This window comes from Piliocolobus tephrosceles, chromosome Y, assembly GCF_002776525.5.
Source record: "Piliocolobus tephrosceles isolate RC106 chromosome Y, ASM277652v3, whole genome shotgun sequence".
In the NCBI taxonomy this organism is placed as follows: Eukaryota; Metazoa; Chordata; class Mammalia; order Primates; family Cercopithecidae; genus Piliocolobus; species Piliocolobus tephrosceles.
The window spans coordinates 9895174-9915282 of record NC_045456.1 but is presented as its reverse complement, the minus strand read 5'-3'; the positions used below and the strand labels follow the sequence as shown (position 1 = coordinate 9915282).

At 39.3% G+C, this 20109-nt stretch overlaps 1 protein-coding gene across 11 annotated transcripts in view; it reads left to right on the top strand.

The window, feature by feature from the left end:
* The first annotated feature begins 226 nt into the window (after positions 1–226).
* The window catches only part of OFD1 (OFD1 centriole and centriolar satellite protein), a 43077-nt gene continuing 23194 nt past the window's right edge, over positions 227–20109 (top strand). For all 11 annotated transcript variants that reach the window (XM_026449822.2, XM_026449830.1, XM_026449829.1 and 8 more), the window contains exons 1-12: positions 227–446; positions 534–564; positions 5953–6057; positions 8154–8290; positions 8611–8784; positions 11256–11362; positions 13095–13214; positions 15182–15255; positions 16656–16747; positions 18093–18282; positions 19160–19290; positions 19813–19924. In XM_026449822.2, coding sequence (XP_026305607.1) covers positions 387–446; positions 534–564; positions 5953–6057; positions 8154–8290; positions 8611–8784; positions 11256–11362; positions 13095–13214; positions 15182–15255; positions 16656–16747; positions 18093–18282; positions 19160–19290; positions 19813–19924 — 1333 coding nt within the window. In that variant the 5' untranslated portion in view covers positions 227–386. The remainder of the gene's footprint in view (positions 447–533; positions 565–5952; positions 6058–8153; positions 8291–8610; positions 8785–11255; positions 11363–13094; positions 13215–15181; positions 15256–16655; positions 16748–18092; positions 18283–19159; positions 19291–19812; positions 19925–20109) is intronic.

The window sequence follows — 20109 nt, the reverse complement described above, 5'->3', positions numbered from 1 at the left end:
TTACATTTTTAAACAATGAATACTTTTTAAAAGATTGTAATTGAATGACCCAGGAACTCAGTCATGTATTCATTGGTTCATCAGATATTTCAGTGTCATCTGTAAGGCATTAAACATTTCTGTTAGACATGTCATCTTTGATGTGAAGTACTTAGAAGTTAATTACATGGTAAAGATATTTTGTCCTTTTGACCTTGATATGTTTATAGTAACTTATTTAACAGTGTAAGAAAGAGCTTTAAGTTTGCTTTATTAGCATAGTTATAATCTTACTTAATCTGAAGGATGTTTCTTAATTTCATATTCAGAAACATCCTAATTTATCATTTAAACACTGATATAACAATATGTCTAATTAGTAACTTTTTTTTCTTAAGGTATTTACTATGCAGGATCTATTACAACTCATTAAAATCAACCCTACTTCCAGTCTCTACAAATCACTGGTACGATGGCTTAGTTTCTATAATCGACTTTGGTTTGTTAATTATAACTGAATAGCTGAATAAAAGTAAAATATTTTCTTTTAACAGGTTTCAGGATCTGATAAAGAAAATCAAAAAGGTAGGAGCCATCATCTTTGTAGAGAACAGCGACATTTTTCTATGTACTTTTTCCTCTAAGAGAATGAAGCTAACTTTTAGGGAGAAGAGTAAAATTTAATTTGATTTAAATTATTTGATTTCTGCAGGTCATTTCCCCTATATTTCCATTTTTGTAATAACTTAGATATTCAAATAAGAAAACTGCAGACAGTATCAAAGGCCCTACAGACAGGCTGAAAGATACTGTTTGTAAAAATACCCACTGTTGGGAACATTTCGGCAGGAAAAAAAAAACCTCAAAAAACTAATAACTTTTAGGCCAAGTGTCTTTGTATACTAGGTATCCCTCTCAGGTATAATTGATAGGGTATTAGATGTATTAATAGTTCCTTAAAGAATGAGAGTTGTGTTCAGTAATATGTTATATGTCTTTTGTTCTTAAATGTTCATATAGGCCAGGCGCGGTTGCTCACGCCTGTAATCCCAGCACTTTGGGAGGCCGAGGCGGGTGGATCACCTGAGGTCGGGAGTTCGAGACCAGCCTGACCAACCTGGAGAAAACCCGTTTCTACTAAAAATACAAAAAAATTAGCCACGCGTGGTGGCACATGCTTGTAATCACAGCTACTCAGGAGGCTGAGACAGGAGAATTGCTTGAACCTGGAAGGCAGAGATTGTGGTGAGCTGAGATCACACCATTACACTCCAGCCTGGGCAACAAGAGCAAAACTCCGTCTCAAAAAACAAAAAAATGTTTATATAGACCTAATAAATTGCCTTAATTTTGGCCTTGATAATAACCTTTCATAGAGTCCATAACTACTGTGGGTTTCAGACCGTTAGTTAGACTTGATGATGGGCTTTGTAGCATGAACATAAGCTGGCAACTTGGCTTTGATGCATAGTTATTCTTTAGGTATTTTAAAATAAGCTGTTAGTAATAGTCCTTTTGTTTTGGTACACCCTTGGATTTTTTCTGTTGCCTGCACTGCTGTCATCCCCACAAGGACATTCATTTATTCATCTGTTCGTTCGCCAATTCATGCAGAACTTAATCATGTGAATACTTATTTTTCTGCCAGCCATTAAGTCTGTGACTTAATTGCCAAGTCTCTTGGTAGTAATGTTAGCAGAGGATAAATAAATTGGAACATAAGATATTCTGGGCTGCCCGCAAACCAGACCATCCCTACTGAAGTTCAGTATGGTAAATGATCCTATATTCTGTGCTCTAGGAACTGTCCAGTGTAACTCTCTGTGATTATGGAAATGTCTGTATCTATGCTGTTTAATGTGGTAGCTGCTAGCCTCATGTGGCTATTGAGCCTTGAAATGTGGCTAGTGTGACTGAGTAACTGAATTTTAAATTTACGTTTAATTAGCTACACATGCATAGTGACTACCATATTAGCATAACTCTGAGGTATATAGCTAGTATCTTTTACTTAACTATTATTTCATGGCTTGAAGGGATATTAAGAAATAATCTATGGGCCAGGCATGGTGGCTCATGCCTGTAATCCCAGCACTTTGGGAGGGCAAATCCGGCTGATCACTTGAGGTCAGGGGTTCAAGACCAGCCTGGCCAACATGGTGAAACATGTTGAAATACCATCTCTACTAAAATACAAAAATTAGCCAGGCGTGGTGGCGAGTGCCTGTAATCCCAGCTACTTGGGAGGCTGAGGCAGGCGAATCGCTTGAACCGGAGAGGTAAAGGTTGCAATGAGCCGAGATAGCGCCACCACACTCCAGTCTGGGTGACAGAGCTGGACTACATCTCAAAAGAAAAAAAAAAAATCTACGTAGATAAATTATCCTTAAAAACAGTTTTTCCATGGCTGGGCACAGTGGCTCACGCCTGTAATCCCAGCACTTTGGGAGGCTGAGGTGGGCAGATCACAAGGTCATGGGAACAAGGCTATCCTGGCCAACATGGTGAAACCCTGTCTCTACTAAAATACAAAAAGTTAGCCAGGCATGGTGGCGTGCACCTGTAGTCCCAGCTATTTGGGAGGCTGAGGCAGGGGAATCGCTTGAACCCTGGGAGGCGGAGGTTGCAGTGAGCTGAGATCGCGCCACTGCACTCTAGGCTAGCAACAGAGCAAGACTCTGTCTCAAAAAAGAAAGAAAGAAAAAAGTTTTTACACAGTCTCTTCAGTCTCTTTAAATGCATCTGGTTCAGAAAGACATCTGGCTGACAGCCCTTACCAGCTTCACCTAGCATCCCAGTAAAATTTGTGGAAGCCAGAAAAACTATGAGTTGCAGATATGTCAGGCATCCTAGTGCCAAAATTTGGATAGAACTCTTAGCTAACAATAAAATAGCTCCTGGTAAGATAAAATTTTTTAAAAAAAATTGGTGTCTTTCAATTAACAGAAAACATGTACAAAGATATTTTGTACTTAACTGTTGTCTGTCCCCTGACTCAGAGACCTGTGGTCTTATCCTACCATATCTATGCTCAGGGTGCTAAGCTGTTGAATGACCGTGGTACTTTTCTCCTAGATTCTAGTCACCCATTCTTCCCACTCCTAATTTTTCCTTTCAGAGATAGTGATACTTGTTATGCACATCCGTGTGAAGAGACAACCAAACAGGCTTTGTGTGAGCAACAAGGCTGTTTATTCACTTTATAAACAGCCTTGTTGGTGCAAGTGTGCTGAGTCCAAAAAGAGAGTCAGTGAAGGGAGATAGGAGAGGGGCAGCTTTATAGGGCTTGGTTCGGCAGTGGAAAGTTACAATTAAAGGTGGTTATCTATTGTTAGCAGGGGAGGGGGTCCCAAGGTGCATGGTGGAGAGATCATGGGACTCATTGTCCAGAAGAAGAATGTCACAAGGTCGATTGATCAGTTGGAGCAGGGCAGGAACAAGTAATAATGGTGGAATGTCGTAAGTTTGGTCAATCAGTTAAGGAAGGAGCTGTTTCACTTCTGTGGTTTTTCGGCTGGCTCCTGCAGGCCATCTGGACATACATGTGCAGGTCATAGGGGTTACAATGGCTGAGCTTTGAACTCAGAGGCCTGACAATATCCAGAAAATGATGTGCACAAAATTTAGAGGAGGGAAGAAAATTTGGACATTGGCCCTTTGCTTTTTGGAAGTTAAAATTCTTACCTGCAATTGGCAAAAGAATAGACATACACATCAATGGGGACAGAATTAGAAAGTCTAGAAATACATCCACACAAATATAGTCAATTGATTTTTTTCTAACAAAGATGCAAAGGCAGTTCAATAGAGGAAAGATAGTCTTTTCAACAAGTGGTGCTGTAACAATTGGATATTCATATTCACAAAAGTGAACCTAGACACAGATCTTATACTTTACACAAAAACTAACTCAAAATGAACCATAGACCTAAATGTAAAATGCGAAACTATAAAACTTCCAGATGATCTTGGGTTTTGTGATGAGATGTAACACCAAGAGCAAGATATATGAAAGAAAAAAGATCAGTTAGACTTTATTAAAATTAAAAACATCTCTGTGAAAGACACTGTTATTTTTGTTTTGTTTTTGAGGTGGAGTTTCACTCTGCTGCCCAGGCTGGAGGGCAGTGGTGCGACCTCAGCTCGCTGCAGCCTCCGCCTCCTGGGTTCAAGTGATTCTTCTGTCTCAGCCTCCTGAGTAGCTGGGACTACAGGCACCTGCCATCACGTCTGGCTAATTTTTTTGTGTTTTTAATAGAAATGGGGTTCATCATGTTGACCAGGCTGGTCTTGATCCCCTGACCTCAGGTGATCCGCCCGCCTCAGCCTCCCAGAGTGCTGGTATTACAAGTGTGAGTCACTGCACCCTGCCGAAAGACACTGTTAAGAGAATGAAAAGACCCAATGTCAAAACCCATAAGAGCATTACATCATCAAGAGTGAACCTTAATGTTTGCAAATTTACCTCAGGTGATCCCAGGATGGAATGCAGACAGTGACAAAACAATCTGATCTCCTCCCTGAAGGGGATGGGGGTGGGAGTAGGGGGAAAGGTGCTGAGCTAACTAATGTTTTTAGTTCCAAGAAACTAAACATTTCTTAAGTAATTTATGCTTGTGGTTTAAAACAAAGTCTCAAACTATTCAGAAGGATATAAAGTGAAAGCAAAGTAGCAGTTTCTGCCCATGTTCTTTAATCTCATGTTCCACTGATAATTAGAATTAACGGTTTCACTCCACTGATAACTAGATTTAAGTTTCTTGTTTATCCTTCTAAAACTGAGGTTAAAATTATGTATTTGTAATTAAAACACAATCAATTGAGATTATATCATAGATACTGTATGCAATTTGCTTTTTTTAATCCACCAGTATATCTTTCTATAGCAGTATAGACTAATTATTTTTAAAGAATGTATTTAACCCCCTATTGATCGAGATTTGGTTGTTTTATTTTTTGCTTTTTGCCATTACAGGTAACCAATGTGCAGACCATTGTGCAGTGTGCACCCTTTGTGCCCTTATAAAAGTATAGCTGTGTAAATTCATAGAAGTGGAATGACTAAAGGGCACATGCATTTCAAATATATATAAGCACTGACAAATTTCTCTCCCAAGTGAATGAGCATAGCTATATATCCACTCCCTTGCCAACACTTAGCGTTATACAAGTTTTAATCTTAGCAGTGTTAAAGGGAAAATAGTGGTTTCTCTGTTGTATTAATTTGCATTTATGATTTTGTTCATGTTTATTCAGCATCTAAAAATTTTGTTCATCTTTGACTATTTTTTTCTACACACTGTCCACGTTTTTTCCCATTTTTCTGTTTTTTTTTTTTTTTTAACTGATTTGTAAGAGTTCTTTGATGTTATGAAAATGTCATCACTTTAGTCTTGGTTATGCCTCCATATTATTGCAACTATTTTTCCCAGTGTGTTTTATTTTTATTTTATGCCATATGTAAGCTTTCACTTTTTATGCAGTTAGATTGATAAATATTTCTCCTTATTCCCTCCAGGTTTTGCATCAGGCTTGGGAAGGCTTTTCCTCAAATTTATTAAAAGATATGACTGGACACAGTGGCTCATGCTTGTGATCCCAGCACTTTGGGAGGCCCAGGCAGGAGGATTGCTTGAGGGCATGAGTTTGAGGCTAGCCTGGGCAACATAGTGACACCCTGTTAATACAATAAGTAAAATTAGCTGGGCATGGTGGGTGGTGGTGTGTGCCTCTAGTCCTAGCTACTTGGGAGGCTGAAGTAGGAGGATTGCTTGAGCCCAGGAGGTTGAGGCTGCAGTGAGCCATGATTACACCACTGCACTCCAGCCTGGGTGACAGAGCAAGACTCTTGTCTCTAAAAAAAAGGAAAGATATATAATGTAAAAAATAGTAATGTCATAAAACTAAGATTGTATAAACCACTGAGCAGTGGTTGAAAGTTCTGAAACAAAACTTATGCATTATGTTTTTTAGGTTTTCTTATGCATTTTTTAAAAGAATTGGCAGAATATCATCAAGCTAAAGAAAGTTGTAATATGGAAACTCAGACAAGTTCGACATTTAGCAGAGATTCTCTGGGTAATTATAGCCTTTCTTAATTTCAGTTCTACTGTTTTCATTTTTGAATGAAGGAAATTATCTGATTTATGATATTGTGTGATTGCTCCTTGAACTGGAGGGATGCAACCTGCAGGCAACAAGGGAATTCATTTCTTCTGGAATCATCATGGGGGACCAGAAAGTGCTCTCCAGGGTCATTGCCTAGCCTCATGAATGCCAGGGCTACATTGACCAAATCATGCAGGGATTCAAAGGCCCGTATTCTTCCTTGTTGAGTTTGACTTCTCTTAACTGGGAGGTTCTTCCTTGTGTCTTGTCTAACTTTATAGCCACCCAGTTAGAAGATTAAACTACTTGCTTTGCAAAGAACTAAAGAAGTCACTGGCCCATCACTTCATTTTATAGTTGAGGAAACCGAGGTCCTCAGAGGGAGAGCAACTTGGAAACACTCAGGCTGCATCAGAACTAATAGTGGAGTCCAAGTTCTCCTGTCCATGATCTAGAGCTTTTTGTACTATCCAGCTGGTCTACAATACCATCCTGTCCATCAGTTTTGTGCTCAGTAGAGATGGGAAACAGCTGTTTAAAATGATATGCTTAATGGATTTCTTGGCCCTTCCTTACTCTTAAATAGTAACTAACTTGTAAGAAGATAAGTTCAGGCCGGGTGCGGTGGCTCAAGCCTGTAATCCCAGCACTTTGGGAGGCTGAGACGGGCGGATCACGAGGTCAGGAGATCGAGACCATCCTGGCTAACACGGTGAAACCCCATCTCTACTAAAAAATACAAAAAACTAGCCGGGCAAGGTGGCGGGCGCCTGTAGTCCCAGCTACTCGGGAGACTGAGGCAGGAGAATGGCATAAACCCGGGAGGCGGAGCTTGCAGTGAGCTGAGATCTGGCCACTGCACTCCAGCCTGGGCGAGAGAGCGAGACTCCGTCTCCAAAAAAAAAGAAGTTCATAATTCATAAAATGTATTATATGACTATGCCTTTCATTAAGTGTAGGTTTAATTCAATTAGAAATATACTACTTGCTAATTATCAAGCAGTGTTGTTCAGTGGTGTGAGCCACATATGTAATTTTAAATTTTCTGGCAGCCACATTGAAAAAAGTAAAAAGAAACAGGTGAAATTTGTTTTAATAATATTAACCTAATACATCCAAAATATTATTTCAACATGTATTCAATATAAAAAAATACTAATGAGATATTTCACATTTAGTTTTTGCACTAAGTCTTTGAAATCTCATGTGTTTTTTACATTTAAAGCACATCTCAGTTCAATTTGGTCACATTTGAAGTGTCGATGGCCCCGTGTGGCTGGAGAGTCCTGTATTGGACAGCATTTGGAAAACATAGAAAAGTAGATGGAAAAACATGTCTAAAGTCATCCCTACCAGAGATAAGCACTATCAGTGTTTTAATCTACTTCTGCCAGCCTTTTTCGATCTGTGCATACTTTTTTGGTGGGCGTTATACATGGTTGAGATTGTACTGTGGGTTGAGATTTGCACTTTGCTGTGTGGTTGATTCTGATCCATAGTTTGTTTGAGGGCCGTGGACTAAGGGAAGAAAGAGTCAGTAGACCTCACTTTAATCCTGGTTATGCTGTTATGTAGTCACTTATTAAACTGTATTGTTCTTTATCTGTAAAGGGGAGGAGTTGATGTACATGATCTTTGATTCTTTTAAAGTTATCGTTTTGAATGTGTAAGTCAGCTTTAACTGAAGTCCAATGAAGAGCTCTCTGTCTTAGCACTTAGAGAGTAGGAAAAGACTCCAGTGTTTTCTGACTTAAATTGTACTCTTGGCTTTCTTTGTCCTCGTAACATTTTATGATGAACATTTTCAAACATACAGAAAAGTTGATACAATTTTAGTGAACACTTGTATATCCACTACCTAGATTCCACTATTACGCTTGTATTATACTCGCTTCATCATTTTTATCTGTCCATCCATTCATCGACTTTCCTTTTTTTGTATTTCAAAGTAAGTTGCAGACATCCCTACACTTGCCGCTAAGTATGCTCTTTTGAACCAGAGGTCTGGCATCTTACGCACCTGACCATGTTTCTATGTCCTAATTTGATGTGTTATCTTTTAATAGCTGAGAAGCTTCAGCTTATTGATGATCAGTTTGCAGATGCTTACCCTCAGCGTATCAAGTTCGAATCTTTAGAAATAAAGCTAAATGAATATAAGAGAGAAATAGAAGAGCAACTTCGGGCAGAAATGTGTCAAAAGGTAAGCTTTATCTTGTTACTGTTAATAAGAGTGATGTTTTTGATTGTCTTCTAAAGTCTTAACCTTAGGTATATGGGAAAATATCTAGAACTTTTAATAGTGAATGGGATACTATACTGTTGTGCATATATTTTTTTATTTCTGATGACATTTGTTTATGCCTGTTGAGTGAATCCCACAAATACAGTGAATGAGATAAAACTAAAGATGAAATAAATGTATTTGGGCAGAGCATTAATGTTAAACCTAGATGTAGAGAGAGAACTTGTTCCTTTTTTAATAGTATAATGGTATTTTTAATTTTTGTGATCAATTTGCAGTTGAAGTTTTTTAAAGATACCGAGATAGCAAAAATTAAAATGGAAGCGAAAAAAAAGTATGAGAAGGAATTAGCCGTGTTCCAGAATGATTTTGAGAAAGCTTGTCAAGCAAAATCTGAAGCCCTCGTTCTTCGGGAAAAGAGTACCCTTGAAAGAATTCAAAAGCACCAAGAGGTGGTATTTACAAATATTTTATGGGTGGCTATTTCCTGCAGCTATTAGTAGGTTGGCTCAAGATCCAGGAACAGGATGGTACAATTGATGGAACAAGGCCCCAGAAGAGCAATAGGGACTGGGGCCAAGAGTGCAAACAGAAGGATGGGCCTTGAAAAGGATACACAAATTTGCTTCCTCTGAGACTGGTGGAAAGGCAAGAACTGTGGAGGTGAAAATCAAGTTGGGGTTATGAGAAACACACCCTGAATAAGCTCCATCTCCTCAGGCAGATTAGGGGGTTAGATCTCAGGTTTTAGGAGCAGATTGGAGGTGCAGAGTAGCTCCTATGGATAAGGGAAGAACAGCCCTTTAAAGCAGAGAGGACTGATCACCTGTATTGAGGGCTCAGCTGTGGTTGGGGGAGCCTGGAATTGAAAGAGATCAACCCATGTGCTTGTAGGTGAGTTTTCTGTTCTAGTTCTGGGGAGGATTTGTAAGTATCTCTTTCTGCCCCTTTCAGTGAGGGTGGAAAAATGGAGATGCTTGGGAAGTGGAGCTTTTCAGAGCCTAATTTATTTGACTAGAGAAAGGCAGCCTATTTAATTGAAGATTCTGGGGCTCTCTTGGGTAGTGAAGGGAAGCAGAGGAGAGGGCAGGTGGCTTCTGGGGGAAAGGGAGGGTTGAGTGGCAGTGTCAGTGATCAAGGACTCGATCTAGAGAGACTGGTAGTTGGAAGAATAAGGATGGTCCAAGAATACAGAATTGCAAGATGAGGTTTCAGGTGGAGACTAGAAACCAAATGCAGTATGCTGCCATTGGAGAGAGCCATGGAAACGAGCAAGGGTGAAGGTCCCCGGGGTAAAGGAGTCACCAGGGCCACAAGGGTCATCCATGTGACCATTTGATCTTGTCACCCCAGAAAGTAACTGGACAGGAGACGGAGAGGGTGAAGAGTGGGAGGGAGTCCATGTTGGCAAGCGGGATTGGATCTACTCCTTTAAGATCATATTCCTTTCCCAAGGGCGTGTCTTAGACCTAACTAGATTTACCGCACTATTTCCAACATACATCCAGAACTACTGCTGTCAGATATTGAAAGTAGGAATGCTTCCCCCTAGTGTCCACTCTTGCTTGGGGCTTCTCAATAAGACTTGGTTGTATAATGCTAAGGGCACCCCCTCTAAAATTTTGTATAGCATTTCTAGGAATTGGGCTTGCTTCAGCTATAAAAATGAATGTTGGAAGCACATATCTTTGAGATGATTAGATTGTGTTTAGACTAATAACTCCATCTTCAAGATAGGTGACTGTCTAGATCACCGTTTAACTCTGATTATCTGAAAGCTTTGAAGAAGATTGTCATCCTCATAAAAAGCACCATATCTTTATTCCCTCACCTGGACTGTCCATCCCCTTCTTTCCCTGACAAAACCATACTGTCTTTCAAGACCCAGCTTGGATGTCACCTGAGTAATGCCTTCCCTGACTCCCACTGAGCGACTCGTTTAGGCCTTGTTCCTGCATCACTATGTACTTCAGTTACAAAATCATCACATCTTAGTGTGATTGTTTCTCACTCCTTGACTACATTGTGAGGTCTTTAGAGATGAGGACTATATCTGTCTACCTTTTTATATCCAGTTTCCAGTATGCTGCTTGACATGTCGTGGGTAGTTAGTAAATTCTTTCTCTGTGAACACACAAATGGAAGGATGGTCCGTTCTTTTAGGAGTTCATATGAGCTTGCTAACTCTGAGTTAGAATGACCCATGAACTGAAACATTCAGACAGCACCACCACTAAAAACCATGGGGGTTCGATTCTTTTGGAGTTTTGTTGCTGAATGTACATTTTGTTTAATTTTTCTTCCTGGGGAACTTGCCAAAATTTAGGTAAGGGCTCCAGGTTTGGTGGCCCATGCTTGTAGTCCGAGCACTTTGGGAGGCCAAGGCAAGCATATCAGTTGAGCCCAAAAGTTCAAGACCAGCCTGGGCAGCATGACAAAACCCCATCTCTACAAAAATACAAAAAATCAGCCCGACTTGGTGGTATGTGCCTGTAGTGCCTGCAGCTAGCTACTCAGTAGGCTGAGGTGGGAGGAACCCTTGAGCTTGGGAGGCAGAGGTTGCAGTGAGCCAGGATCACCCCACTGCACTCCAGCCTGTGCGACAGAGTGAGACCCTGTCTCAAAAAAAAATTTTTTTTTTTTTGGATAAGGGGCTGAGAGATGTTAAAGAACTAAATAGCATAAATTACGCATGGCATGTTAGGACTATAGGGTAATGGTAGTTTAACAGTCATTGGGGGAGTAAATTTTTATGCAACTAGAATAAGCAAAAAGCATACCTTGAGTTGGAATCTCTTGAAGGTGAAATTGTTATCCTAAATGTCTGTAGTTTGCTTTTTGGAATTTAGGAAGCAGTATATTCATTCAAATCTGTTTTGCTTTCATTAGCTTGCTTGCTAAAAATTAATGCTTTTCTATACAGATTGAAACGAAAGAAATTTATGCTCAAAGGCAACTTTTACTAAAAGATATGGATTTGCTAAGAGGAAGAGAAGCAGAGCTAAAGCAAAGAGTTGAAGCTTTTGAATTGTAAGTAATGCATGTTCATTTTGGATATTCAGAGTGATGAGATTAAAAAGAATTACTAAATATATGTCTAAATATTCTAATGTTCATTGCCAAGTAGAGTTCTTGTTTGTAAAGGGGATATCACCTAGCATTAGAAGGTACGAATTAAGAGGAACAAACACTAGGGTTTTGATTTTGAAATGTTAAACATTAAGATGAAAAGACCAATGAGATGCTATCATCAGGCTACAGTAAGACCAAATAGATAATTTGGAGAAGCTGTTAATACTGGAACAGATCATATGTTTTGCAGTTACATTCAGTCCCTCAGATCTGATAGTTCCGTGTGTGTATGTATAGTAAACTGAATTCCATATATCCAGGCCTGCAGCTTTTACCAGCTGTGTGCTCAGAAAAGGAAGTATGTATGGTGGTCCGACTTGACTTGTATTTGGTGAAACTATTTCTTTGTGTTCACTTTTTCTGAGTGCTCACAAATGTTTCATCCCTCAGATCTTACCTGGGATTGACAGCAAGCTCACCTGTCCATAGTTTGTGCAGTAAGCCTTCTTTTCCTTTGGGAATCTGCTATTGACACCCATAGATACTCCAGGAATCTTAGTTTGTTAAATAATTTGTCTCCATCTTCATTAATGTTTTTTTCTCACTTCTATAGGCTTAATTTGTTTGATTTCAACTTTCTGTCTACCTTATTCTCTTTTTGGCAATAATGATGAAAAGGCAGATTGATCAAGAGAGAGAAATAGGCACAAAATTGGGGCAGAGAAAGTTCATCATACCTTTACCTCCGTTTTCTCTACTCTTGTTCCCTCCTTCTTAGCGTATAAACTAAATAAATGTAGTTTACCTTTCCACGACTTTCCAGGTTACCGGCAGAGGGAGCTAATACCTAGAGCCTTTACCTGTTCTTAGACTAGTCAGCATTTTGTAGCACTTCTCAGGATGACTGGATCTCACTACCTGTGAACCTACCTTCCTGGCTAAGGAGTTGGTGCTATGGTTGATTTAAAGTCTCACTATGAAGACCATTCTATTCTTCAGTATTTGGAAGCCCTGATTGATCCATCTATCTTTTGCCCTCTCTTTTGGTACTTTTTTCAGCATTCAATCAATAGGGTTTTTTGTTTGTTTTGTTTTGTTTTTAAGACACAGGGTCTGTCTGTATTGCCCAGGCTGGTCTCAAACACTTGGGATCAAGCGATCCTCCTGCCTCAGCCTTCTGAAAAACTGGGATTATAGGTGCGGGCCACCACACTTGGCTAAAGCTGATTGGTTATTAAATGACAAAAACAAATATTCTATCTTGAATATATATGGACTAATTAATTAAATCCCACAGTTAGAAACAGTATTATAGAAGATTCAAGCACGTAAGTACACTTACTTGTTACTTTGTAACTAATAATATTCTTTCATCCCAGAATTGATTTTGGCCGTTTATCACCTATAACCATTGTTTAAGTGCTTATCTTCTGTGAGAAACCGCTTCTCTCTTGACACTCTCCCACTCCCCTCAGCCCAAAGCCATAGTCAGTTCTGCTAGTTTCAGTACGCTGTAACTAGGTCAGTTCATAAAATACACTGAGGACTTCTGGCTCTTTATTTCTACTTCCCAATAGTGATATCATGTAGCAGTTTTAGTCTGTTGAACTAGACACATGTGATTTTTTCCCTAAATTTGTTAGCTCCGCTATGGTAGTTTATTTACTTTTTATATTTTTGCCAATTTCAGGAACCAGAAGCTCCAGGAGGAAAAACATAAAAGCATAACTGAGGCACTTAGGAGACGGAAGCAGAATATAAAGAATTTTGAGGAGACCTATGACCGAAAGCTCAAGAATGAACTTCTAAAGTAATTGTTAAGCATTTTTAAATAACTGATATGTTGAAATTAAGTTGGTAGAAACATAAAAACTGACGAAGTAGTCTGTAACTTAGGCAAACTTTAGTGTTTGAAAAAAAATACATAGTTTTATCAATACAGTCAATCCTTTCCTGCATTTAAGTTAGGATAGTTTTTAAAATATAAGGGCCAGGTGTGGTGGCTCACGCCTGTAATCCCAGTACTCTAGGAGGCTGAAGTGGGCGGATCACCTGAGGTGAGGAGTTCAAGACCAGCCTGGCCAACATGGTGAAACCCCATCTCTACTAAAAATACAAAAATTAGCCGGGTGTGGTGGTGGGTGCTTGTAGTCCCAGCTACTGGGGATTCACTTGAACCCGGGAGGCAGAGGTTGCAGTGAGCTGAAATTGTGCTACTGCACTCTACTAGCCTGGGTGACAGCAAGAATCCATCTCAAAAAAAAAAAAAAAGTATAGAGATACACATCCTCTGTGCTGCTTATGGCTTCTCTAGCATTTATTGCGGGCTGTGATTTGCTTTAATTTTCAGTACCTTGTGACTTGCTCAGCTTGCATAGTTGATAAGCTGTAAAATTGGAATTATAACCACTTTTAGTTATCTTTTTCTCTGCCTCACTTATACAGCCCCAAGGATGGGGGTATCTAACCATGTATAAATTACACTAATGATCATAGTATTTGTCAGTGAACATGTACCTCGTATTTCTTCAAGATTCAGCAAAGCCAGATCAAAAGAGCTAAAATTAACTATGTGAGGCAAAAAGTGATATAGAGAAAGGAAAATATGGACAACTGTGGTTACTTTGGCTTTTCTGTAGTCTGAGTTTTGTGTATCAGTGAATAACATCTCAGTGCTACAACATTATGCCCATGTGGTAACATTTCTCTTCAGTGTGTGGGAAAGCATCTGGCACATAAAAAGTGCTCAGTTAATATTTGCTGTAAATGTGTCGCGAGGAAATGATTCAGCTCGGGTGGTCTGGGCATTTCTTATTCGGCCTCTTTTATTGCCTCCCTCAATTTGTCATTGATACTCCGTTACACAGTATTGCAAAGGTTTCTCAAGGTTATCCTTTAGACAAATTCTATTTTTTAAAAATATGGCAGCTTTTTTATCTATTGATTTTGAAATGATGTATTTTACCCACACCTTCTATGTCAGTTTCTATACTAAAATAGCTAAAATGGAAATGTCTGTAGTTGCTGAATTTTTAGGAATAAATGAATTAAAATATGTGTGTTAATTTTACATAGATAGGGAGCTAGTGAACTATTTGGTATCATTGTGACAGCTTCCACAGGCTGCATGGTGTCTGTCTGGCTTTGGGAATCCTCATATGACTTTGGCAGGTGTTGGAGTTTGGAGGCTCTTCACCACAGGAGTGCTTCTATTTCCTTTTGGAACCAAAAGGGCAGATGGTAACAGCTGGGAAAGGGAAGTGAAACGGTGAAAATGTGCCTTTTGGTATTCCTAATCCGGGTATAATGCTCTTGGCGGTTGGCTCTCAGGACTGCCCTTAGTCCCTGAGCACAAAAGTTCTTACCTTGGTTGGGGGTGGACAGATGGTACAGGTGGATTGGAAGTGACTGTCTGATTATCATTTGGGATTGAGTCTGTTGTGTGCTGTGTAAATTTAATTTACCCCTTTGCTCTTTGTGTCGGTTGAGACCAACTGAAAAGTGATTGTTTTCAGTAAGTAACCTTATGATAATACGACCCTTCATTTTGTGTGATTGAGTTTTGGGACCCAGTTTATAGGATCGAGGAAGGGTTTTACTGGGCACTTTATGTTCAGAGGTCATATCCCTGGCTTTAGTATTGAGGACTTTGAAGTTTACACATTGTCATGTTCAGCGCCCTCAGGTGCTCCTGTGCCATAGATAAGTTCCCGCACTGATAACAGTCTTAACAGAAAAATGACTGAGGAGCTCATATTTAGTCATTCTGATTCTCAGGTATCAACTTGAACTGAAGGATGACTACATCATTAGAACTAATCGACTGATTGAAGATGAAAGGAAGAATAAAGGTGATGTTTGGGGGGGAAATAAGCTGTATTTTTCAGTTCTGCTGTAGGTTATTAGCTTCCCGAGTTGGGCCTGTTCCATGTTCTAAAAAATATAGCTTACACTTCATTGTTTCTACAAAATTACACACTTTTTGTAATTTTAATTTTATAAATTAAAAAAAATCATTGTCTTCACTGCCTTTTGAGAAACCTTCATGTTCAATAATTTGTATATTCACAAAGGCCAGTGATTTATCATGGATATTTTATCCAACTTTATTTCATATATTTTGATAAATCTGCAATTGTCAGGAACGTAGCAGCAGCAACTTACTGCCATGAAGTATGTATTACTCCTAACCATGAGAGACTTTATTTTTCACTTACGGAAAACTTTAACTTCTCTGTCCCCTGTGACCTAGTTTCTTATTTCTTTTGCTTCTGATGTATTTTTATGCTTTACAATATTTTTACTTGATGTATAACCTTCTGAACTCTTGTGTACATTGGCCTGAGACTGTGGAAGTTGAATAATTTTTCAATCTTCAGATGTTTCACATTTCAATGTATTTCTAGGAAATTGCTGCAACAAGAAGTTGAAGTTTTGGTGGAAATTTCAAGTAGATTCTTGGGAATAAACCAGTTGGGTAGTTGATGTTGACCCAGATACCCGATGTGTGGCTACTGTCTTTTTTTTTTGTTTTAGAGATGGAGTCTTGCTCTGTTGCCCAGGCTGGAGTACAGTGGCACAATCTCAGCTCACTGCAACCTCCGCCTCCTGGGTTCAAGTGATTCTTGTGCCTCAGCCTCCCAAGTAGCTGGGACTACAGTTGTGCGCCACCATGCCCTGCTAAATTTTGTAGAGACAGAGTTTCACCATGTTGGCCAGGCTGGTCTTGAACTCCTGAGCTCAGGTGGTCTGCCTGCCTTGGTCTCCCAGAGTGCTGGGATTACAGGCATGAGCCACTGTGCCCAGCCTCTTTTACTATCTTATGGAGACTAATACTTCTTTTATGGATTAGTACCAATATGTATGTAACAAATTATGGTTTGATGATATATCTACATAGACTTGTGTTAGATGAAGTGAAAACTACAAAATAGTAACTACAATATAGTAACAGACAGATCTTTGTCTTCAAGGAAGTTAAGAGCTGTGGGTATTAGGGCCCTGTGCTTTGAGCAGATGGTATAACTCTGGTTAGCATGTGTAGCAAGTGGAATTTCACCACATACATGACAGTTATAGCTTCACATCACCTGTTGGGTAATAGGGTTTATTTCTTACTTGCCCCCTACCTCTGCTATTTCGATTTTGAAATAGTGGTCATTAGGTCTGACATACTGGTCATAAATATTAAATGGCTTTTGTATTCACTAGGAAAACATTATGGTGTTTAATTGGTGGGTTCTTTTTTCAGAAAAAGCTATTCATTTACAAGAGGAGCTCACAGCTATTAATTCAAAAAAGGAGGAACTCAATCAATCTGTAAATCGTGTGAAAGAACTTGAGGTAATTGTTGAGCATATTGGTTTTTGAAATAGATTTCAAAATCTATTTAATGTTAGATTTTGCAATGTTAAGCAATATATGAAATTTTAGTCATACATAATTTATCCTAAGTCATCCTCTTGAGGTGTTTCGACTGCCATTTATATGGCTAAGAAGGTGATGACTGAAGTTAATTCAATAGTTCTTAATTTCAATCAATATCACATAGGAAAGCATAGATAGAGCTTTGGGTCCTGGAGTCCTGCTCAAATCCTGTCTGTGTCTCTAACTGCTTGTGTGTCACTAGGGAAGTTCTGTGACTGCAGGTTCCTGAGCTGTAAACTAAGATGTTTTCCACATTATAGGGTTGTTGAGGGAATTCAGTAAGCTAACTTACGTGCCTAGTTCATAGCAGGTGGCCATTACTGTTAGTTTCTACATCAGCCTGTTCTCTCCTTCCATCAGCAGCAGGTAGAAAAATTCCTGTCGTTACATTGTTATCTTACAGATTAAAACAAAATGAGGTGCACTTTTCACATATCATTGCTTCTTTACTTTTCTATTCATTCGTGTGCTTGCTGTCTGAAGGATGAAGCTGGAACTTTAGGTACTTACAACATATTTTGTATATAAAATTTATTTTAGCAACTTTGACTTATGTGAGAACTTTGTAGGCTTTTGTACTCAAATATGGATGGTATATGTTATACTAAGAAAAGGGAAGCACTTCACAACATGTTACGGAATCTTTCTTTCTTTCTAGACAGAGTCTTGTTCTTTCGCCCAGGCTGGGGTGCAGTGGTGTGATCTTGGCTCACTGCAACCAACTTCCACCTCCCCGGTTCAAGTGATTCTCATGTCTCAGCCTCCCGAGTAGCTGGGATTACAGCCATGTGCCACCACGCCCAGCTAATTTTTGTATTTTTAGTAGAGATGGGGTTTCGCCATGTTGCCCAGGGTGGTCTCCTGAGCTCAAGCAATCCTCTTGCCTCAGCCTCCCAAAGTGCTGTGATTACAGGCGTGAACCACCATGCCCAGCCATTTTTATCTTACCTTTTCATATTTAAAAAATATATATTGCTATGATGGGTGATTGTTGTTGGGTTCTTGGTTGCCTCTGGAAAATGGGATGATAATCTTAGAAGGACTTGCTTCATGGGATGGTGGCCTATAAAACTTCTGCCTCAACTGTAGGGCAGAAGATAATTTTCGTTACTGTAGTTAGAGTCTTACTGCAGAGAGTCAGACTTCTGTCCAGTGACCTTAATTAAACTGTGACACCATGCTTAAAGGAGCCTGCCAGCTTTTACGTTTGCAGTACTGTAAAGTCATTATTCAAATGTAAATTTTCCTTTTTGAATTTTAGCTTGAATTAGAGTCTGTCAAAGCGCAGTCTTTGGCAATAACAAAACAAAACCATATGCTGAATGAAAAGGTTAAAGAGATGAGTGATTATTCACTACTAAAAGAAGAGAAACTGGAGCTTCTGGCACAAAATAAATTACTTAAACAACAACTGGAAGAGAGTAGAAATGAAAACTTGCGTCTCCTAAACCGTATGTATTTTTCTTTTTTTCTGACTTGCATGTTTTAGTAATTCGTATTAGGTCAGTATTATAAAACTATGCTTTGTACTTGTATAAGGTGGGGGGGGGGCTTAAATTGGGAAGGTTTATAAAATTAAGATTCTTGGATTAAACTCTGCAAACCTGCTATAGGTGGTATCAAGGCTTCCCTTGCCCTCTGACTGCTGATTGGGTTTGGCCAGTGGGGACACGAGCCTCTACATACAGTAGCCCTAGGCTGGCCACTGCCTCATGGCCAAGTGAGGTCACAGTGCCTGTGATGACCTCTTCCGGGTGCTCTGCACCACCTCCCTCTCCCCAGTGCTGAGAATTTCTCCCTCCCCTGATTCTCCAGGCCCAAGGAGCGCTAACAGTGTGGCCCTGTTACTAGCCCAGGGAACTCCACCATCCTTTGTGCATACCCTGAATAAGTCAACCTTTATTAAAGGGTTCTTAGATGACCTTGACTGTGACAACCATCTGTCTTCTGCTTGGATCCCAACTGCTGCTGTCAGATGCCCATATCATATTGGATCCCAGGGCTGTCATCAACAGGTAGACCAGAGAGAGAGCTCCTTCTGTGCATGGTAGAGGAGAGAAACAGGCTTTCAGGTTAATTTGAGGATTTGAAAGAGTTCTTTTACTTGGAGTAGGGCTCCAAGGGTAATAAAGTTTGCATTAACATGCACTAAATTCTTTTGTTGTGAAATTTGAGAGTCAGGATTGCTCTGAGCTCATTTAATAGACTTATTATCATATTTATTGCGTGAGTACAAAGCAAAGGAACACTTTAAAACCCCTTTAACAGTTTTTGTTAAGTGAAATAACTTAATGTTGGTAATGACTAGGATTTTTTTTACCTTCTTAGGCCTAGCTCAGCCGGTTCCTGAACTTGCAGTCTTTCAGAAGGAACTATGGAAAGCCGAAAAGGCTATAGTGGTTGAGCATGAGAAGTTCGAAAGCCTCAGGCAAGCTCTGCACAAACAACTGCAAGATGAAGTGAGTATTGCTCTTCTTCAGTTCTAGTGTGATACCAGTACACTTCATAGATATGTAAGCTTGGCACAAATCATACTAGTGTAAATCAGATTTATTTTAACATCAAACATTACTCTCCCAAATTTGCTAAAGGTATCCTTTCTTATCTGAGAAAATTTTGCAGTGATAATATGACCTTATATTCGTAATAGTAATAAAATGGAGAAGAAAGCAAACTCACCTAAACATAAAATTTTCTGAGTGCCTGATGGTACCCACTGTTATCTCTCGATTCTCACCCTGAGAAGTATTACAAACATTCACTGTGTCTTCTGATTTCTGCCTGCATGCTCTGGAGTTCTTTGATATGACTGAAAAAGATGGTGAAAAACTTGTTCGTTCTGCTTTGTTTTTTTTTGATAGGGACCCTCTTGTTTACTGTCATAACAAAAAGAGTACAAACACGATAAGAGAATTTTTCCTTTTGAAGCAAGCTGTGATTTGTTTTACATGGATTTCTTTTCCTATTCTGAATCTTTTCAGATGGAATATTCTGCACAGCTGAAGGCCCAGATTCTGGGTTACAAAGCTTCTGTAAAGAGGTTAACTACTGAGGTTGCCGATTTAAAATTGCAACTGAAACAAACTCAGACAGGTTAGAGACATTTTAACCCATAAATATTTTTGTGTGTATAAAGCTTCTGGTGTCTGTGAAAATGTAATGATCATAATTTATTGAATAGTAATTATTGTGTTAGGGGAAAAGCCATAGAAATATGTGTTATTTTAGAAGTAAAGCTGCCTATCCATTTTGGTAATACCATCTGGATCATCAGCAAA